The 23,626-nt window shown below is 44.0% G+C and overlaps 1 protein-coding gene across 16 annotated transcripts in view; it reads left to right on the forward strand.

Annotated features, from left to right (window-relative positions):
- Positions 1 to 23,626, forward strand: part of FBRSL1 (fibrosin like 1) — a 617,089-nt gene that overhangs the window by 228,372 nt on the left and 365,091 nt on the right. For all 16 annotated transcript variants that reach the window (XM_040416276.1, XM_040416282.1, XM_040416281.1 and 13 more), the window contains one exon: positions 18,849 to 19,049. In XM_040416276.1, the coding sequence (XP_040272210.1) occupies positions 18,849 to 19,049 (201 nt within the window). The remainder of the gene's footprint in view (positions 1 to 18,848; positions 19,050 to 23,626) is intronic.

Raw genomic sequence — 23,626 nt, forward strand, 5'->3', positions numbered from 1 at the left:
CTGTTCGCGTCTATACCAGCAAAAACTGGTGGCACTGTTTAGGTGGCAGTGGTCTTATGTTTAGTATATGATGTCAGCTAAATTTAAAATTGTCTAAATTTGCTATTTATGCATGGACGACAGTTCTAGAATACTACACTGCGTGCAGAATTATTAGGCAAATGAGTATTTTGACCACATCATCCTCTTTATGCATGTTGTCTTACTCCAAGCTGTATAGGCTCGAAAGCCTACTACCAATTAAGCATATTATGTGATGTGCATCTCTGTAATAAGAAGGGGTGTGGTCTAATGACATCAACTCCCTATATTAGATGTGCATAATTATTAGGCAACTTCCTTTCCTTTGGCTAAATGGGTCAAAAGAAGGACTTGACAGGCTCAGAAAAGTCAAAAATAGTGAGATATCTTGCAGAGGGATGCAGTACTCTTAAAATTGCAAAGCTTCTGAAGCGTGATCATCGAACAATCAAGCGTTTCATTCAAAATAGTCAACAGGGTTACAAGAAGCGTGTGGAAAAACCAAGGCGCAAAATAACTGCCCATGAACTGAGAAAAGTCAAGCGTGCAGCTGCCAAGATGCCACTTGCCACCAGTTTGGCCATATTTCAGAGCTGCAACATCACTGGAGTGCCCAAAAGCACAAGGTGTGCAATACTCAGAGACATGGCCAAGGTAAGAAAGGCTGAAAGACGACCACCACTGAACAAGACACACAAGCTGAAACGTCAAGACTGGGCCAAGAAATATCACAAGAGGTTTTATGGACTGATGAAATGAGAGTGAGTCTTGATGGGCCAGATGGATGGGCCCGTGGCTGGATTGGTAAAGGGCAGAGAGCTCCAGTCCAACTCAGACGCCAGCAAGGTGGAGGTGGAGTACTGGTTTGGGCTGGTATCATCAAAGATGAGCTTGTGGGGCCTTTTCGGGTTGAGGATGGAGTCAAGCTCAACTCTCAGTCCTACTGCCAGTTTCTGGAAGACACCTTCTTCAAGCAGTGGTACAGGAAGAAGTCTGCATCCTTCAAGAAAAACATGATTTTCATGCAGGACAATGCTCCATCACACGCGTCCAAGTACTCCACAGCGTGGCTGGCAAGAAAGGGTATAAAAGAAGAAAATCTAATGACATGGCCTCCTTGTTCACCTGATCTGAACCCCATTGAGAACCTGTGGTCCATCATCAAATGTGAGATTTACAAGGAGGGAAAACAGTACACCTCTCTGAACAGTGTCTGGGAGGCTGTGGTTGCTGCTGCACGCAATGTTGATGGTGAACAGATCAAAACACTGACAGAATCCATGGATGGCAGGCTTTTGAGTGTCCTTGCAAAGAAAGGTGGCTATATTGGTCACTGATTTGTTTTTGTTTTGTTTTTGAATGTCAGAAATGTATATTTGTGAATGTTGAGATGTTATATTGGTTTCAATGGTAAAAATAAATAATTGAAATGGGTATATATTTGTTTTTTGTTAAGTTGCCTAATAATTATGCACAGTAATAGTCACCTGCACACACAGATATCCCCCTAAAATAGCTAAAACTAAAAACAAACTAAAAACTACTTCCAAAAATATTCAGCTTTGATATTAATGAGTTTTTTGGGTTCATTGAGAACATGGTTGTTGTTCAATAATAAAATTAATCCTCAAAAATACAACTTGCCTAATAATTCTGCACTCCCTGTAGTAATGGTTTCTCTGCATAAATAGCAAACCCTTAAAGGGTTTCTACCACCAGAAATACTATTATGTAGCTGACTGACATTAGCGATGCGCTGATGTCAGCACTACAGAACAGTATGTTTCTAACATTAGTCCCTGCAGCCGTTTTTGTTAAATAAGCACTTTTATTATATGCTAATGAGCCTCTAGGTGCTATGTGGGCGTAAAATCAGCACCTAGAGGCTCCGTCCACTCACCCTTTATCCCACCCAGGTCCAATGTTCTGCCCGCCCAGCTCCTCTTGATTGATGGCACGGTCCACCGCATCGCTGCCGAAATCCCGCGCCTGCGCCGTTCACTTCTGTCTTCGGCGCAGGCGCAGTGAGGAAGCCGGCACCAGGATCGCATCATTCACTCACTGCGCCTGCGCCGAAGACAGAAGTGAACGGCGCAGGTGCGGGATTTCGGCAGCGGTGCGGCGGACTGTGCCATCAATCAAGAGGAGCGGGGCGGGCAGAACACTGGACCTGGGCGGCATAATGGGTGAGTGGACGGAGCCTCTAGGTGCTGATTTTACGCCCACATAGCACCTAGAGGCTCATTAGCATATAATAAAAGTGCTTTTTTTAACAAAAACGGCTGCAGGGACTAATGTTAGAAACATACTGTTATGTAGTGCTGACATCAGCGCATCGCTATATCAGTCAGCTACATAACAGTAGAAACCCTTTAATGTTATGTAGGCCTTCGTATTAACTATTTGAATTACTGTAACTTTCTTACTCCTCATCGGCTAAAAATACTCCTCAAAAATGCTAAGAGAAGTATTTTTACTCTTCCAGAAAAAAATGTAGCTCGACCTCTGGTTACCGGTTAACCAGTGAAAACTGCACCTTAGCAATGTACCAGTTTGTCATGCTTTTAGAAACTGCCCATTTCCTGTGTGTCACAGGCTTTGGCATCCGCAACCAGATGGTTCAGCAGGAAGAAGGCTATATGCAAATGTTCTCTAACAAGCGGCTTCCCTAATTATCCAAGCCCTGGATTAGGCATGCTTCAGTGTGCATGAGTTAACATCAACAGATTTTTTATTTTTTTTTGCCAGTGCTTTAGTCAGCAGCTTCTGCAATCACACATGTCTTTTTGCATTTGATTTACTGTCTGACTGTCAAAGCTTTCATTTGCATTGAACATACAGTACAGAGAGGGCATCTTGGGAAGTACTGGGCTCATTTTCTCCATTTTTCATCGCTGGTTGAGCTGTCACATGTCTGTCCGATGTACCCGTACTCTTTACACCAAGGCTTTAAGGCCACAGTCATACTTTGTGGAATTGCAATGGTTGTTGCATACGGATTGGGCACCCATAGTCTGTGGATTGATTTACAGTTGAATGCATAATGGTTTTTAGTTTTGCAGCATGCTCGTCGGGGAAGATTTATGAAAAGTGGTGTACCCTTAGACCAGTCCATGCGATGGCGTGATACGCACCTAATTTATTAAGAGGCAGATGCCACTTAAGAAATTAGGCGCATCCCTACCCTGTCATGTGTCTGAATTAACTGAAGTCTACAACAGCTGGGGACTGGCACAGGCTTCAGCTATATCTTACAGCCAGTTTCTAGACTATGCAAAGCCCCGCCCCTTTCCTCTCTACATCAGAGGTGTGTCAACAAGCCTAAAAAAAAAATCACAAATTATTTAATGCCACAATAGTGGCGCAAAGCAGTGGTCCTCAACTCCAGTCCTCAGGGCCCACCTGCCGGTCATGTTTTCAGGGTTTCCTTAGTATTGGGCAGCTGATATAATTAGTGTCCATTCATCAGGATTTACCACAGGTATTCATTCTGTGGGATACTCCTAAATCCTGACCGGCAAGTGGGCCCTGAGGCCTGGAGTTAGGGAACCCTGGCGTAAAGAACTTAGTAGATGTTCCTCATTCTGTTCCTGATATTTAGCTTATTTTACTGTGTAGATTTCAGTCTGGATGATTAATATATCCACTAGCTGTGGATGTAGCCTAAGGTCGGATTCCGTTTGTGAAATGATTTCCATGTAAAGGCTGCATTTCCCAGACCGACCGCTGCTTGCCAGATGCCATACTCGGTGTATCATGGTGTTTTCTGATACTGTGAGTGCTGTTCTCTTGGTGCTCTGAGTACAGGACAATAGAACAGCGAGCAGGAAAGCACAGCATCACAAATCACTCTGATGCATTGAGTTCAGGTCAAACGAGCAGCAAGCTGATCCAGAAAAATGCATTGCTCGGTGAAATATGTTTATTGGACTGAACACAATTGTGTGAAACTGGCCTTAGGCTGGATTCACATATGCACAAAATCATTCAGATGGGATTTTCAGTTGCATGAATGAAAGTAAAGTTCTTCAGCATTGTGATTTCCAGTGTGCAGTTTTGTTCTTTGGCTGGAATGAGTATTAGTTACTGTAATATTTCATTAGTACCACTGCACCACTTTTGCAGTCTGTGTGCCCTATAATGTATATTGTAGCAGTCCCTTATTTCTTTTCTAATTTTACACTTTATAGGATTTATAATCCAAAATCATCCTGCGTTTGCTCTCTGGTGAGAAGTTTACAAAAAAAAAAGGTCAAGAAAGCAATTTGTAACTCAAGTCCTTTTAATAATTCAAGCCATATGCTAAGTTATTACAAAAACACAAGCCTAATGTACAGAAAATGATATAATGGTATGTGCATCATCTAACCAAGCATGGCTGCTTTCCTTATGTGCCCAGTCCAGGAAAAGATATTTATGACTTATCCTCAGGATAGGTCACCAGTATCAGATCTTTGGGGGCGTGACACCTGGAAACCTTGGAAACCTTGCCGATCAGCTGTTAGAAGAAGAGGCCTTGAGTGCCACAGCCTTCTTCTAGGCCAGAGACATTACTGTACATAAGTCACATGGCATAGTTGCAGCTCAGATCCATTCAAGTCAATGGGGCTGAGCTGCAATACCAAGCACTGCCACTATACAAAGTACGGAGCTGTTGGGAACCTGCATGGCTCAGCAGAGCTCGGATGAGCGCAGCGGCTCCCTGAAACAGCTGATCGCCGGGGGGGAGTGATTGGTCAGGAATTCGACCCTGCTGATGTGATACTGGTGACCTATCCTGAGGATAAGTTGGCATTATCTTTTCCAGGATAACCCTTGTAAGGTCTTTGCTCTACAGATATTAAAGGAACACTTTAGGTACAAGTAATACACTGTTCCATGTCTAGTGCAGATCTTAAAGGGACACTAACAGGCCTTCTGAGCATAGTTAGCTCTTTATATGCCCCCCTAGGTCTTATAATAAGTTCCCAATTCATATAAGTATTATCCCTGTGCGCATTATAAAACGTTAAAAATAATCTTTATAATCACCTCTCCTTTCTGCCCAAGGGGCGTTCTTTGCGGCGCATTTGTGCCCAGCCGCGTCCCAACTGCCGGGTCCTTAGACACGCCCATCTCATTAGTATTCACTTTGCTGGGCGGTATTTCTCAGTCCCCGACATTCGGAGATCATGCGCATGCGCCCGGCACCCTCGCTCGCCGGGATCACATTGCGCCAAGTGAATACTAATGAGATGGGCGTGTCTAAGGACCCGGCAGTTGGGACGCGGCTGGGCACAAATGCGCCACAAAGAACGACCCTTGGGCAGAAAGGAGAGGTGATTATAAAGATTATTTTTAACGTTTTATAATGCGCACAGGGATAATACTTATATGAATTGGGAACTTATTATAAGACCTAGGGGGGCATATAAAGAGCTAATTATGCTCAGAAGGCCTGTCAGTGTCCCTTTAAGGTGTTCTTTGAACAGAGTCCGGGTTGTACAAAGACCGGCATGCGAGCCAGGTTGTTTTTTTTTGGTGTGGGGGGTTATTTAGTTCTTGCAGTTTTTGCTGTTCTATCGGCAGCAAAATCCACAGCACTTGGATAATAAACCTGTGCCAATTTCATGTCAGAAAATGACATGCTGCAAATTGAAAAATCCACATAGCAATTCATGGAAAATTACAGAGCTTGTGGATGAGAATTTTAGAATATAATCTATTTAGCTGGTATTGCTCTGCGGATTTACCACATGCAAATCCGCAAGACAGATCCTGACATAATATGTAATGTGTATTATGTGTATTAGGCATGAGTAGTGGGCTCTATGGAAAGGGACGCAGCATTTTTGTTGCTTCAATGCTTATTTTAAATAGCATTTTCCCTAAAAAACAAAAAAAACACCATATCTAAAGAATGATTGTTTTCTGTTACATCACTGCAGTAAAGAGAAGTGCGTGGAGATAAGCAATTCATATTAAAATTCTGTTCACATGACAGAAGTGTGCGTAATTTTTCCATATGGCTGTTTTGATAAGATCAGTCAGCTACATTATTCAGTACAGTTGTGGTAATAGTATACCCCCCAAACATACGCCAAAAGTCCACTCTTTGGGCATACTTTGTGTAAAGTTTCTTTCACATCTTTGTGTACTCCGGCAGTTTGTTCCAACAGAGAAGGAGACTACTGGAGTACGCATTATCTGGTCACCGCCGGATCGCCATTCATTATAATGGGATCTGACTCTCTGCAACTGCATGCAGTTATATTTCTTCAGCAGGTAGCCGACTTTTATATCGGAAAGCTGCTGGATCCCATTATAATGAATAGGGAGCTGGTGGTGCCCAGCTATCTGTTACTCTGGCTGAAGAGACTACTGGAGCACACAAGAGAGATGAGAACCTAGCTTGAAAAAGCACAGCACCACCATACAGCTCAGAGAGGAGACATGACCAACTTCATCTGCTTGTTTTCTACGTGCTCACATTACTGACTGCCTGCACACGAGTGCTGGTGAACAGACATACTATTCACTCTAATTTCTGTGCGGATTTATATGCATATCCGCACCAAAATCCAGAATTTAAGATGCGGTTTTGCCACAGATATCACCCTTCTATTGAGAAAAGGGGGAAATCCGCACTGCAGGTTAATTTCCTTATGGAAAAAATCCGCGGGTGTACATGAGATTTGTGTAGTCTCATACGCTGCTGGTGCTGTAGTACGCCGTGTTTTTCCCCTCAATATATGTAGGTGGCCTAAAGGAGCCTGTTCTGTTGAACATTCAGTCCTAGTTATGAGAAGCATGCGATAGAGCAGGAGGAGCTGAGCAGATCGATAAATGGTTTAATTGGAAAAAGATTCAGTGAAACTTGTATTTTATTTTGTTACAGTTATGCATAGGAGTCCAGTAGGCGGTCCTACTCAGTGACACCGTTTCCCCTGAATGAGACTTATCAATCAGTGATTAGGACCACTCACTGGACTCTTAAGCAAGAAAGAAAGAGCCAAGGTATAAATTAATAATATGCAAGTTATACAAAATCTTTTCCCATACATCTATGTATCAGTTTGTCCACCTCCTCCTGTTGTATAACATTTTGCCTGAAGGTCATATGGCATGTTCTGTGTGACAGGATTCCTCTAAGTAAGCAGTACTGAAAGACCCCTGGGCGCAAGAAACCAAATGTCACGAGGCGATGGAGTAGATCTTATTTATTCAATGTAATAAAAACAATGCGTTTCAGGTGAAAGAAACCCCCTTCATCAGGTTTAAAATTTATCTACTCAATTGCTTTATGTCATTTGGTTCCTTGCCCGAGGGGTCCTCCAGTACTGCTTGCATCTACTCTTCTTTGGGAGCTTTGGCATCTCCATCTAGAAGATTGACTATCTGCGGCCACATACCAAACCTTTGGGAATATACAGTTGCAAGAAAAAGTATGTGAACCCTTTGGAATGATATGGATTTCTGCACAAATTGGTCATAAAATATGATCTGATCTTCATCTAAGTCACAACAATAGACAATCACAGTCTGCTTGAACTAATAACACACAAAGAATTAAATGTTACCATGTTTTTATTGAACACACCATGTAAACATTCACAGTGCAGGTGGAAAAAGTATGTGAACCCTTGGATTTAATAACTGGTTGAACCTCCTTTGGCAGCAATAACTTCAACCAAACGTTTCCTGTAGTTGCAGATCAGACGTGCACAATGGTCAGGAGTAATTCTTGACCATTCCTCTTTACAGAACTGTTTCAGTTCAGCAATATTCTTGGGATGTCTGGTGTGAATCGCTTTCTTGAGGTCATGTCACAGCATCTCAATCGGGTTGAGGTCAGGACTCTGACTGGGCCACTCCAGAAGGCGTATTTTCTTCTGTTTAAGCCATTCTGTTGTTGATTTACTTCTATGCTTTGGGGCGTTGTCCTGTTGCAACACCCATCCCCTGTTGAGCTTCAGCTGGTGGACAGCTGGCCTTAAAGGGACACTGACAGGCCCAATTAGCATATTTAGGCATATATATGTCAGTACAGGTCTTATAAAGTCTATTAAAATCATCTAAGTATCCCCCCTGTCCACCTTATAAATACCGAAATATTAAGTTTTATAACCTGCTTGTCCGGTCACCAATCTGCCCAAGGGGCGGCGTTTCATCTGAAAATGCGCCCAGCCAGCCGCTACCAACTGCCGTCTGAAGCCCCGCCCAGCTCATCAATATTCACTTCGCTGGGCGGCGGCTACAACTCTCCCGACTCAAGATTCTGCGCACAGCCCATTCGATCCTCTGGTCACGTCCTCCGTCCAATCTTCAGCGCATGCGCCCGGCCGGGGTCACATCGCGCCTGCGTACAGAGCGCTGCAGCCCCTGCTTTATGCGCATGCGCCGGGCACTTGAGACGGGAGAGTTGTAGCCGCCGCCCAGCGAAGTGAATATTGATGAGCTGGGCGGGGCTGCAGACGGCAGTTGGGAGCGGCTGGCTGGGCGCATTTTCAGATGAAACGCCGCCCCTTGGGCAGATTGGTGACCGGACAAGCAGGTTATAAAACGTAATATTTCGGTATTTATAAGGTGGACAGGGGGGATACTTAGATGATTTTAATAGACTTTATAAGACCTGTGCTGACATATATATGCCTAAATATGCTTATTGGGCCTGTCAGTGTCCCTTTAAGTTCTCCTGCAAAATTGTCTTGATAAACTTGGGAATTCATTTTTCCTTTAATGATAGCAATCCGTCCAGACCCTGATACAGCAAAGCAGCCCCAAACCATGATGCCCCCACCAACATACTTCACATTTGGGATGAGGTTTTGATGTTGGTGTGCTGTGCCTCTTTTTCTCCACACATAGTGTTGTGTGTTTCTTCCAAACAACTCAACTTTGGTTTCATCTGTCCACAGAATATTTTGCCAGTACTGCTGTGGAACATCCAGGTGCTCTTGTGCAAACTGTAAACGTGCAGCAATGTTTTTTTTTGGACAGAGGTGGGTATCCTCCCATGAAATCCATTCTTGTTTAGTGTTTTACGTATCGCAGATTCACTAACAGGGATGTTAGCATATGCCAGAGACTTTTGTAAGTCTTTAAATGACACTATAGGATTCTTCTACACCTCATTGAGCAGTCTGCGCTGTGCTCTTGCAGTCATCTTTACAGGACGGCCACTCCTAGGGAGAGTAGCAGCAGTGCTGAATTTTCTCCATTTATAAACAATTTGTCTCACTGTGGACTGATGAGCAGCAAGGCTTTTTGGAGATACTTTTGTAACCCTTTCCAGCTTTATGCAAGTTAACAATTCTTAATCGTAGGTCTTCTGAGAGCTCTTTTGTGGGAGGCATCATTCACATCAGGCAATGCTTCTTGTGAAAAGCAAACCCAGAACTGGTGTGTGTTTTTTAGAGGGCAGGGCAGCTGTAACCAACACCTCCAATCTCATCTCATTGATTGGACTCCATTTGACTGACACCTCACTCCAATTAGCTCTTAAAGATGTCATTAGTCTAGGGGGTTCACATACTTTTTCCACCTGCACTGTGAATGTTTACATGGTGTGTTCAATAAAAACATGGTAACATTTAATTCTTTGTGTGTTATTCGTTTAAGCAGACTGTGATTGTCTATTGTTGTGACTAAGGCCTCTTTCACACTTGCGTTGTTGGGATCCGGCATGCACTTCCGTTGCCGGAGGTGCCTGCCGGATCCGGAAAAACGCAAGTGTACTGAAAGCATTTGAAGACGGAACCGTCTTCCAAATGCTTTCAGTGTTACTATGGCACCCAGGACGCTATTAAAGTCCTGGTTGCCATAGTAGGAGCGGGGTGCGGGGGAGCGGTATACTTACAGTCCGTGCGGCTCCCGGGGCGCTCCAGAATGACGTCAGAGCGCCCCATGCGCATGGATGACGTGATCCATGTGATCACGTGATCCATGCGCTTGGGGCGCCCTGACGTCACTCTGGAGCGCCCGGGGAGCCGCACGGACGGTAAGTACACTGCTCCCCCGCTCCCCACTACACTTACCATGGCTGTCAGGACTTTAGCGTCCCGGCAGCCATGGTAACCACTCTGAAAAAGCTAAATGTCGGCTCAGGCAATGCGCCGAAACGACGTTTAGCTTAAGGCCGGATCCGGATCAATGCCTTCCAATGGGCATTAATTCCGGATCCGGCCTTGCGGCAAGTGTTCCGGATTTTTGGCCGGAGCAAAAAGTGCAGCATGCTGCGCTATTTTCTCCGGCCAACAAACGTTCCGTACCGGAACTGAAGACATCCTGATGCATCCTGAACGGATTTCTCTCCATTCAGAATGCATTAGGATGAAACTGATCAGGATTCTTCCGGCATAGAGCCCCGACGACGGAACTCTATGCCGGAAGACAATAACGCAGGTGTGAAAGAGCCCTTAGATGAAGATCAGATCACATTTTATGACCAATTTGTGCAGAAATCCATATCATTCCAAAGGGTTCACATACTTTTTATTGCAACTGTATACCCATACAAGTCTACTATAGAGTTGTGCCTATTCCTAGCACAATTCTTTAAGGTGAGCCTCCAATAGGAGCCTATTATAATTGTACTAGACATACTCACCCTATGGTGCGCCTCTGTTTTCTGTTTTTCCAGTGTATTTTGCATATTACATGTGAGGATTCCTCTAAGTTTAACTTTGTACAATGGAAAAGAGAGCAGAGGACTAAGGGTGGGTTCACACTAGCGTTAGGGATTCCGTTATGGCTTTCCGTTATAACATGGTAATAACGGAATCCATGAGACGGAAGGACGGATCCGTTCTTCTGGCCATAAACTTATATTATGACGAAATGCAAAACGGAAGCCTTTAAAAGGCATTCCGTTTGCTCTCCGTCCTAATAGAAGTCTATGGGAATCAAAATGGATCCGTCTGGGTCCCGTTATGCAAGACGGAAAACAAAGTCCTGTCGACTGGAATTTGTTTTCCGTCTTGCATAACTGGACCCAGACGGATCCATTATGCTTTCCCATAGACTTCTATTAGGACGGAGAGCAAACGGAATGCCTTTTTAAAGGCTTCTGTTTTGCATTCTGTCTGGGCATTCCATTATTTTCCGTTATAACGGAAAGCCATAACTGAATCCCTAACGCTAGTGTGAACCCACTCTTAGTGGTATCCTATATAATGACTTTTGCTTCCTGCTGCAGCTCTGTAGACATGCCAGAGGTTACAGAGAATCTGTCCCTTTTCATTATGCTGTTGCTCTTGACATAAAGCATTCTTTATCCCTCAGTGCATAGGCTTCCTGTTTTGATCTTTCCCTCTAAAGCTTTGATGTAATCCAGTTTTCTGCACTTGGTAAAATGATCCCATCCACAGTAAGTAAATATTGTTCTTTGTCAGATTGGTTATTTCAGCAGCACCCTGTCCCTCCAGCCGGGTAACATGTATGTGTATCACTAATGGTTTGTTCACACTTTGCTTCCAGCTCCTGAGAGCTCCCATAGGGTGCTGTTCAGGACTTACTAATACAGAGCTGATGAATGTTTCTCGTCAGAGGACTAAAAGGACGTGGTCACAAGGCATTTATATACAATTTCTGGGGGCTGGATTTTACCAACCGATTCTGTTAATATGCCATGTTGCAAACCTGTGATCTTAACCATTTATAAGATTGGTTTGCAGTTTAATCTCTGAAGAGTAGATGCTCAGCAATGGCCCACTTTATTTAATTTTTTTTATTTTTTTGCATTTTATACTGAAAAGCAACTACACCAGTGTATACTAACACACTTTTGAAATGAGTTTAGTTAATGATGGCCTATGAACATGTGGTTTGTATTCTTTGAGAAAATTTCATGCTGAGCCTCAGTACGGTACACTCCAAATGAACCTAGCCTGAGATACACGGAGTTGATTTCTAAAGCCAAACTCTACATTTAGACTGATCCACTTTATTTCCTTCAAGGGCACAAGTGAAAGTAAAATACTTCAGGACATGCTCTTCCCTGAGATCAGGTCCTTAATGGACATGCATGTTTCAGCATTTTTGAGCAAAATCATATTCTGAGCGGACACCGAACGGACCCTATTATAGTCTATGGGGTCTTTAGTCTCCTTTACGCTCAGTTAGGTCTCAGTTATCTGCAGAATCCGTCCTTTCCGTTCTCCTGCTCCTCAACGGAGCCGGAGAACGGAAAGGAGAAACGGTGATGGTGAAAGGAGCCTAATCTGTATAACGGGACAGATCCGTTTTGCAGCTCATAGACTTCTGTTATGACGGAATGAATAACTGAATGCCTCTAAAGGAATTCCGTTATACATTCCGTCATAGAATTGCGTTATGGTCTGTGGTAACGGAATCCATAACGCAATTCTGCTTTTACCACCAAGCGAAGTGTGAACGAATTTCAAAATATGAAATTCGCTCATCTCTAGTGTTCATGGTGGATCTGTCTTTGCTATTTTAAAGATGATACAACTGGATCCGTTCATAACGGATGCAGACGGTTGTATTAGCAGTAACTGAAGCGTTTTTGCTAATCCATGACGGATCCAGCAAAAACGCTGGTGTGAAAGTAGCCTTACACTTGTAATGAAATTACCTGATGAATGTGTCAGAAGGGATTCGGTGTTCCTTTATATTCCACTTTACTAGACAGCTTCTTAATGTCTGCTTTGCATGAATGACTTGCAGGACCTTCCTTTGGAAAGAAACATAACTGTTACCTTCTCCTAGTTTGTCCTTTCCCATGTTTTTCCTTTTGGTATTTTTTCTTTTGTTTATAGAGATGGTTCCTGTGAAACTGCCAACTCTGTGCAATTTGCTGTACTGACTTGCAGCCCTACCAAACCCTTATGTATTAGATGCAGAGAAAAGAGGGAACAAAAAAATCTTTGGGAGACATTTGCCTTCCTCTATAGGTCAGAAAACTGTAAACCCCAAAAATTGCATTTACTGTAAATGTAATGATTTGTACAGACTGCATTATGTGAGTACAAATCATTACAGTGGAGGTCGGGCAGACACGCACAGCATTAAAAATCATTATAAGGCTGTGCGGTCCTGTCACAGGAAAAGTGTCCGTTCTGGGAAATCGCGCTCCCACACAGAGGATATACCGTACTCATCTGAAATTGTCCTCAAGGTGCCCGTTCCTGTTTCAGCAAAGCCACAGTAAGCGATTGCCAATTACCCCTCATTGCCATGCCCCATCTGTTCTTGCCATTGTTTGGAATTGTAAGGTGTAGCTTGACGAGTAGCTGTAATCTGCACGGGTAGCCTGTGGGCTTCCATACATCTGATACCAGTGTGCCAAAACTGTGCAGGAAAGCTGTGCCAGTCTACCATGTACCCAACACCTGTTTGTAGACTTTTATTTTAATTCCTTCTCAAAAATCCAATTAGTTTTCGAAAGGCATTTCATTTGTTGGTTAATGAAGCTTATTAAGGAACCTTGGGTAAAACAGGAGTTCAGGAGCCGGTATTCTTGTAATGAAATTACCTGATGGATGTGTCAGAAGGGATCCGGTGTTACTGTATAATAAGAGCCCTTCACTCTGGAGAGTCGCTGCCGGCTCATTTGGTGACTGCATTTTTTTTATCTCTCCGCTTAATTGCATCTCATTATTTTTCATCAAAATTCGGGACCCTGTGAAATAATATTTGCGATTATTTATAGACATCTGGCTGTATCTGACGGGTGTCAAAAAACACTTTGTTCTGTGCACTGATAATTTATATCTATTGACCTGCACTGAAAGTTACTTCTTTTATTTCACCATGTTCCACTGGTTAGTAAATAGGTGGACTCCTGTATTCTGAAAACGCTCAGCTCAGTTATATGCTGGAAATATTTACCCAGGTGTTGACTGAGAATGGCGTGGCCCAAGTGCTGCCATGCTACTGCTTCATCTGTGCTGTACACAAGCTTCAGCTGAGTAGGGACAGAATGGGTCCACTTTTCAAAAATCAAATCACTTTAAATGTGCTTGTCGAGCTGCAAGTGCCTAGTTGTCCGTCACACTGTTGGGGCTGGGACAAGTGCCTAGTTGTCCGTCACACTGTTGAGGCTGGGACAAGTGCCTAGTTGTCCGTCACACTGTTGGGGCTGGGACAAGTGCCTAGTTGTCCTTCACACTGTTGGGGCTGGGACAAGTGCCTAGTTGTCCGTCACACTGTTGGGGCTGGGAATGCAGGCCTCAAAGACCTTCTATCTGGTGGTTCATCCACATGGGATGTAAATTACAGGGGAAAATCTGATGTGATGCAATCTGGTAAATTAACCGTTACTTGCTGATTTGTTTCTGCAGATTTGATGTGGATGTCTACTTACGCCCTGCAAAGGGTGAAGTCTTGAGCATTAAGATGCTGCAGCAGGGATCAACAATCTTCAGCACTCCATCTGCTGTGAACTACAACTTCCATCATACACACTTACTCATCTGTTCTTATAAGGGCCCTTTCACACTTGCGTTCTTTTCTTCCGGCATAGAGTTCCGTCGTCGGGGCTCTATGCCGGAAGAATCCTGATCAGTTTTATCCTAATGCATTCTGAATGGAGAGAAATCCGTTCAGGATGCATCAGGATGTCTTCAGTTCCGGACCGGAACGTTTTTTGGCCGGAGAAAATACCGCAGCATGCTGCGCTTTTTGCTCCGGCCAAAAATCCGGAACACTTGCCACAAGGCCGGATCCGGAATTAATGCCCATTGAAAGGCATTAATCCGGATCCGGCCTTAAACTAAACGTCGTTTCGGCGCATTGCCGGATCCAACGTTTTAGCTTTTTCTGAATGGTTACCATGGCTGCCAGGACGCTAAAGTCCTGGCAGCCATGGTAAAGTGTAGTGGGGAGCGGGGGAGCAGTATACTTACCGTCCGTGCGGCTCCCCGGGCGCTCCAGAGTGACGTCAGGGCGCCCCACGCGCATGGATGACGGGATCACATGGACACGTCATCCATGCGCATGGGGCGCTCTGACGTCATCCTGGAGCGCCCCGGGAGCCGCACGGACTGTAAGTATACTGCTCCCCCGCTCCCCTCTACTACTATGGCAGCCAGGACTTTAATAGCGTCCTGGGTGCCATAGTAACACTGAACGCATTTTGAAGACTGATCCGTCTTCAAATGCTTTCAGTTCACTTGCGTTTTTCCGGACCCGGCGGGCACCTCCGGCAAATGGAGTGCACGCCGGATCCGGACAACGCAAGTGTGAAAGAGCCCTAACTCCCGCAGAAGTGAAAGGAGGATTCAGGGAGTTGTAGTTTCAAAACAGCTGGAGGTTGCTGATCTCTGTGCTACAGAGTTAAAATCTGCACCACATGTCAATTCCCATATGGTAATGTCACGTCAAAAATATATATATATATATATATATATATATATATATATATATACATATATACACTAATCCTTTACACTGCAGGGAATTAACCCGAGATTCATTATACAACCGTTGTATATTCAGCAGTGTACCAGCCGGTAAAATGGCCATTAATAGTGACTGCACGTGATGTAGTTTATGTGCGTTTTTTTCTGTGCAGACTTGTGGTTTGGCTTTAAAAATTTGCATCATGTTAACTGTTTGTGTGATTCCACGGCTTCTGTAGACTGGTTTTCCTTATAGACTTCAGTGGGGTTGGAAACCTAAAGAGAAAATCCAGAGCAAAAAAAATTAAACCTGCACGAAAACCACTATAAATAATTAAAAACACTCTTAAATCTTCATGTGGTTTGGGTGCAGGTTTTATGCCTATTTTCTGCATACAAATCTGTGCCATGTGCAGGTTCACTAAGGGCAGCGGTCTGCAATGCACAGGCATTGGCTGTGTACAGTCCGTGCTGCGAATGGGTCTGTGATCCGAAAAGATACGGCAAAACATATGGCATATCTTACGGACCCAAAAGCTCACGGAAGCACTTCATAGTGTTTCCGTGTACTTGCGATCTGTGCAGAAATCCACAGCTATGCCCTATCTGATCATTCTCGGCCAGCATTTAGAGCGGCTGAGTATGACCTGTGTTTTTTCTTTTTTAAGCAGCTTTTGAGACAAAACTGGAAGGGAAAGTAAGAATTATTCCTTTACTATTTCCCATGTGTCTTGAATGCACTCCTGGCTTTAAAAGAAAAGCACTAAAACCAGGTATGTTTTTTCAAAAACTATTTGTGGAACCACCATAAAGCATCTCTCGCTATAGAAATCTATGGGGATCATTTATTAGAAATATGTCACTTTTTGCTGTATATATGTTGCAGATTCGGTGACTAAGGGCATTTGCGGACAAATTGCGACTTTTCCAAACTCATACCTGGTCTACAAAAGAGGTGTGGTATGGGGGGGGGGGGGGGCCCAGCTGGCCTGTCTCATTTATCATTTTCTACACCAGTTTTAGGTGTAGAAAATGATCTGAATCTACACCAGCAAAGGAACTGATTTAAGGTAGTGGATTCGCCTAAGTTATGTCGAGGCCGGCGCCACTATATAACTTGGGTGCGCCAGTGCAAGGGGTAATAAGACCGGCATCTAAAAACACTGGTCTTAATAAATGACCCTATATATGTGCTCAACTCCACATCTTCCCCTTTATCCTATGCTGCCCTCAGATAAGGAAATATACAAAATCTGACAGATTAATTTCAATTGCAATTTAGGCTACTTTCACACTAGCGTTCGGGGCTCCGCTTGTGAGTTCCGTTTGAAGGCTCTCACAAGCGGCCCCGAACGGATGCGGATCCGCTCAGAATGCATCAGTTTGGCACCGTTTGTCCTCCGCTCAGCAGGCGGACCCCTGAACGTAGCTTGCAGCGTTCGGGTGTTCGCCTGGCCGTGCGGAGGCAAACGGATCCGTCCAGACTTACAATGTAAGTCAATGGGGACGGATCCGTTTGAAGTTGACACAATATGGCTCAATTTGTCCCTCGGATCCGTCCCCCATTGACTTTCAATGTAAAGTCAAAACGGATCCGTTTGCATTATCATGAACAAAAAAAAGAAAATAAAAAAATAATTTTTTTTATTTTTTTTGTTCATGGTAATGCAAACGGATCCGTTCTGAACGGATCTAAGCGTTTGCATTATAGGTGCGGATCCGTCTGTGCAGATACCAGACGGATCCGCACCTAACGCAGGTGTGAAAGTAGCCTAAGGTGTTGCCACCAGTATAAAGGTACTACACGGCGTGGTATTGTCAGGTTGTGACGCTGCTATGCTGCATTCCAGTACTGCACAGCACACAGCGGGCTCGAATTAAACTAATAAAGACCTCACTGTTCAGTTGTCTGTATTGCTATATTGCTAATGGCCGTGCAGCTCAGTGTGGCCAGCACCAATAGAACCTGCTGTCACACACCACTCTGTGTGCTCCTACCCTAAGGTGTCTTTGCATATCAATGGTTTGATAAGTGATTTCCATTAGTGATTGTGAGCCAAAACTGGCAGTGGATCCTACTCAGAGATAATAATCAGATTTGTGCCTGTACCGTGTTCGTGCCCCTCACCTGGTTTTGAATCGCCATCATTTAATGGAAATCACTGATCAAAAACTGACATGTGTAAGAGGCCTAAGGCCACATTCACACAAGCAAGTTCTCCGTCTGGATGCAATTCGTGTAGTGAACACATGGCATTTGGACGGAACCCTTACTCATTCATTTACATAGGTCTGTGCACATAAGTGTCGTATTTCACGCATCCTCTCTGCGTTCAGGAAAAATCGCGGCACGCAGCCCTATGTCGATAGTGAATGGGGCTTGCGTGAAAAACGGAAGGCATTCAAATGCAATGCAATTTCCACTGTTGATTGCTAGGAGATGTGCATTCTTATTCCTTTTTTTTTTTTTTTCCTCCTTAATGTGTGTGAAAAACGCATGCAATCCAGATGGGAAAAACGCACAAACTGAATGCAGTCGAGACAAAACTGATTGAACTTGCATGCAAAACCATCAGTTTTTCTCTGAACAGATCCTGACACAATCTGTATCACCCGTGTGCTTTCACATTAAGCTTGCAGTGTGCCCGGTACAATTTCCTGATGGATGCCTTCACCATGTTGCCTATATAGGCATATATGTGGTGGTGTTTCCAACAAAAAGTTTCATCATTTAAGTAATTGATTATTAATGATAATTCTTACATCTGAGGTAGTAGAAAAGCCAGAAACAGCTTTCCATTTTATACTTTCATTGTGTTTTCAGCCAGATGTCTACTAGTTGATGATTGATATGTTCTGTGTATTTGAGGGTTGGTATTGATGTTTCACGTGAGGCACATGGGATGTAGTCTGTAGTGTACATAATTGTTTGTATTATCCTGAAAATGGTTTTGTGGATGAGAATTTCTGATTGTGAAAGCTGAATTTGATGTAAAATGGGTAAACAATGCAATATTAAGGTTATATTACACAGCGCGATGTGGCAGACGATTGAAGCGTCCCTCCCAGCAATCGCCGGCTCACTAGCAGAGGAGAGCGCTGCTATTACATGGAGCAATCTACTCCGCAGCATGGAGAAGAGCAATCGCTATGCCATCGCTCGTCCCCATGCTGTATAGTGGTTCGCCGTCAGCCGATCGTTATTAGACACCACAATCTGTCGCCTACAAAAAATAATTTTTTAACATGTCAAAAGATTTGGATTGACCGATCAATTTTGCTTGTTCAGTGGCCAATCGGTGGCAGATCACTAACGAGCATTCATGTGAACGCTTGTTAGTGACTTTTATGTTGAAAAATCGGGCAGTGTAATACATGCTTTAGTGTTGAAGGTTCAGGTGAACACACATTAAAATGCTAAAGAATGCTGTGCACAGTGCTGTCCATCAATTTTTTCACTCAGATATTCTTTCCATTCCTTTGCAGAAAGACCAGGCCTTGAAACCACCTGAACGAAAAGAGAAATGGGAAAGAAATCCTGCTAAGAAACCCAGAGAGTCAGGGAAATACATTTGTGCAGAGCCAAGTGAGAATGGGCACAACCATGATGTGGGCATCTCCGAGAGGGAGATGGAGAGAGGAAAAGAGCGGGACAAGAAGAAATTCCCTCTGAAGGCGTTCAATCAGGTAAGGCTGTAAATTCCTTCCACTTACATGTGCTTTGGGAGTTACATTTATAGACTACAATAATAACTTGGCTTACACTAAAATAGTTTTTTTTAGTAGTTATTTTTTCAGTGCAATCTGAGTCTCTTATTTACATCATGTTGGCATATGTTGGCATTGCTCCTTGTTTTTCTGACTTCAGGCTCTATGTGCACTGTGTTTGTTTGAGTCCTAGACTTGTCATATAGACTATCACCTGTCCACCATCCCGAACCCCATGTAATACTACGTAAGGATGATTTGCTTTGGCATACTAAACCTTTGTAAGAGAACCTGTTTCTAATAAAGTGCATCTGTAAGTCTGGCGCTTCCACCAATCGCCTTGTAGCACTTGAGCTTCACAACATAATGGTAGTGGATGGGATTGTATATGCAAACTAAAAGTTCCCGCAATTGCAAGTTTAGAATTGAAAGAAATCCCACACAGCAACTTGTGAGTCACATTGCAACCCCATTCACTTCCATTATTTTGTGAGACTGCAGTTCTACACAGCAGTCTTTGGTCGCATGACACTTATTACGGCCTGAGTCGCTGTGTAGCTCAAGAATAAACCCACACGTGGTTTCCGTCAGTGATTGTGAGCAAAACACAGGGATGGAAGCTACATAGAGATAAGGTACCAGGGAATGATCTGCTCCCCTTTTATGTTTTTTACCTGCTCCTGTTTTTGGCTGACAATCACGGATGAAAGTGACTGACCAAAACACTGACAAGTGAATTAGGCCCACATTGGAGAATCGGTGAAGTTCCCTAGGACCTCCTGCATAAGACTGTTTCAGTTTTGCAGTCTGCAAGTTGCAAATTCACAAAATACAGATGTAACCTGTGTGCAAGACGAACAGGAATAGAACACGTTTTATAACTTGCGGCCCAACCACACAGATGACATCTGCATTCTGTCCGTTTCTTTCAGATCCATAGAAATTAATGGGTTTGTGTGCGATCTGCAAAGAGGTCCAAATATTCAGTTGTGTGAATGAGTCCTAGGGCTGGAAACACACAGTTTTCAATTCAGTTTTTTGAGCCAAAGCCAGAAGTTGGTCCATCAAATAGAAAGTATAGGCCCATTCTTCTCTAAACACCTTTGGGGTAATTTATTAAGACCACGTTTTAGACTCTGGCCTTAATAACCCTGCGGTGGCGCTTAATGCGTCTAAGTTATGTAGAGGCGCTGGCGTCTACACCATCTCCCTTACTGGTGTAGATTTAGATTATTTTCTACACCTAAAAAAGGTGTAGAAAATGATAAATGAGACGAGCTGTCTGGCCCACTTGGGTACGTGGTGTGGATGGGGAAGAAGTCACAGATTTGCCCGCAAATCCCCTTTGCGACGAAATGTGAGACAGATATACGGCAAAAATTGTCGTATATCTATTCGTAAATGACCCGTTTTGTGTGTTTCGTTTTGCCTTGTTAATTTCTGACTCGGCACTGCAGTCTTTATGGTACTTATGCAGCCCATTCACGTGTAGTGCTTATATGAGTGAAGGAATTCTGCTTACTACCATAGTGATTTTCATGTATTCGGGCGTTCTCTTTTTCTTCATTTCAAAGCTTTATATCATTGTCTGATCAGACATATGGCTTCTACATTATTGATGAAAGACAATGGGTTTTCCATAGAAACTGTAACTGCTTTGTTTTGCATTCCTCGGTACACGGAGTAATCTAAGCCAGTTGTCTGCATGCAAACAAATGTACGTGTATGTTACGCTGCTAATGAGTAGATCTCGCAAAATTGAAACGAACACATAGTGTCCCAGTGCTGTCAGGATGGTGAATTATTTGTGTCAGTCCTGTAATGCAGGGGGCTAGTAGGCTGTAGGGTCTTAAGGAAAGGAACAGCGGCACGCTGTGAAGAGGGCACAGATGGCTGTCCCTTCTACTGCAACAATAATATGTGACTGCATCAAATCCACAGCTGCTCACCCAATTCACGTGGGGATCCCCAGCCCACAGCGTGGCGCAGGATACAGGGCTTATTGTACTAATCTCAGGCCAGACCATGTAATATAGCGGCATAGCCTCCATCACTAGTTACTTTAATTAACTTCACTGCTGACAACAGATGGATTATACTACGGCTGTTAAAGGACGGATACGCTTCTCCTAAAACTATACATGAAGTGAATGGGTCACACTTTTTTTTTTATTACTAATTAAAACCTAACACTTTATTTTTCCAAATCTATTTGGAGTTTTTTTTATTTTTTATTCTGTTTTCCATAGGTGATTATCTTGGGCAGCCATCTTGTCGGCGCATTATGGACATGTTGTTTGGGGGGGGGGGGGGGGGGGGTGGGGGGTCATTGTGCAGGAAGGTGGCTGCTCCATAATGTATTGTGAATACTGAATGTTATCTGCCTCCAGCTTTATGTGTTATATTTCATCCTGCCTGTGATGATAATGAGATGACTTCTCAGATGTGATCTCTACAGAACAGTGTCAGCATGTTGTGAGGCTCAGTGATCACTGTGAAAACTGCAAGATTATAGCATTTTTTTTTTTTTCCATATTGATAGTGACCTATAAAAAACATCACTAAAAATGTTTAAAAACATTTATCCTGCAAACCGGATTTAAACAGTGTGTCATTTTCTGACATATAGGTTTTCTTTAACCACTTCCCGCAACTGTAACGCCGAAAGGCGTCATTGCGGCGGCTCCCCCAGGCTACGCTAACGCCAATAGGCGTCATCTCGCGTGAGCCGAGATTTCCTGTGAACGCGCGCACACAGGCGCGCGCGCTCACAGGAACGGAAGGTAAGAGAGTTGATCTCCAGCCTGCCAGCGGCGATCGTTCGCTGGCAGGCTGGAGATGTGTTTTTTTTAACCCCTAACAGGTATATTAGACGCTGTTTTGATAACAGCGTCTAATATACCTGGTCCTCTGGTGGTCCCCTTTGTTTGGATCGACCACCAGAGGACACAGGTAGCTCAGTAAAGTAGCACCAAGCACCACTACACTACACTACACCCCCCCCCCCCCCCGTCACTTATTAACCCCTTATTAGCCCCTGATCACCCCATATAGACTCCCTGATCACCCCCCTGTCATTGATCACCCCCCTGTAAAGCTCCATTCAGACGTCCGCATGATTTTTACGGATCCACTGATAGATGGATCGGATCCGCAAAACGCATCCGGACGTCTGAATGAAGCCTTACAGGGGCGTGATCAATGACTGTGGTGATCACCCCATATAGACTCCCTGATCACCCCCCTGTCATTGATTACCCCCCTGTCATTGATTACCCCCCTGTAAAGCTCCATTCAGACGTCCGCATGATTTTTACGGATCCACTGATAGATGGATCGGATCCGCAAAACGCATCCGGACGTCTGAATGAAGCCTTACAGGGGCATGATCAATGACTGTGGTGATCACCCCCCTGTCATTGATTACCCCCCTGTAAAGCTCCATTCAGATGTCCGCATGATTTTTACGGATGCACTGATAGATGGATCGGATCCGCAAAACGCATCCGGACGTCTGAATGAAGCCTTACAGGGGCATGATCAATGACTGTGGTGATCACCCCCCTGTCATTGATTACCCCCCTGTAAAGCTCCATTCAGATGTCCGCATGATTTTTACGGATGCACTGATAGATGGATCGGATCCGCAAAACGCATCCGGACGTCTGAATGAAGCCTTACAGGGGCGTGATCAATGACTGTGGTTATCACCCCATATAGACTCCCTGATCACCCCCCTGTCATTGATTACACCCCTGTCATTGATTACCCCCCTGTAAAGCTCCATTCAGATGTCCGCATGATTTTTACGGATCCACTGATAGATGGATCGGATCCGCAAAACGCATCCGGACGTCTGAATGAAGCCTTACAGGGGCGTGATCAATGACTGTGGTGATCACCCCATATAGACTCCCTGATCACCCCCCTGTCATTGATTACCCCCCTGTCATTGATTACCCCCCTGTAAAGCTCCATTCAGATGTCCGCATGATTTTTACGGATGCACTGATAGATGGATCGGATCCGCAAAACGCATACGGACGTCTGAATGAAGCCTTACACGGGCGTGATCAATGACTGTGGTTATCACCCCATATAGACTCCCTGATCACCCCCCCTGTCATTGATCACCCCCCCTGTCATTGATCACCCCCCCTGTCATTGATCACCCCTCTGTAAGGCTCCATTCAGACATTTTTTTGGCCCAAGTTAGCGGAATTATTATTTTTTTTTTCTTACAAAGTCTCATATTCCACTAACTTGTGTCAAAAAATAAAATCTCACATGAACTCACCATACCCCTCACGGAAACCAAATGCGTAAAAATTTTTAGACATTTATATTCCAGACTTCTTCTCACGCTTTAGGGCCCCTAGAATGCCAGGGCAGTATAAATACCCCACATGTGACCCCATTTCGGAAAGAAGACACCCCCAGGTATTCCGTGAGGGGCATATTGAGTCCATGAAAGATTGAAATTTTTGTCCCAAGTTAGCGGAACGGGAGACTTTGTGAGAAAAAAATTAAAAATATCAATTTCCGCTAACTTGTGC

Source organism: Bufo bufo, chromosome 2 (assembly GCF_905171765.1).
Source record: "Bufo bufo chromosome 2, aBufBuf1.1, whole genome shotgun sequence".
In the NCBI taxonomy this organism is placed as follows: domain Eukaryota; kingdom Metazoa; phylum Chordata; class Amphibia; order Anura; family Bufonidae; genus Bufo; species Bufo bufo.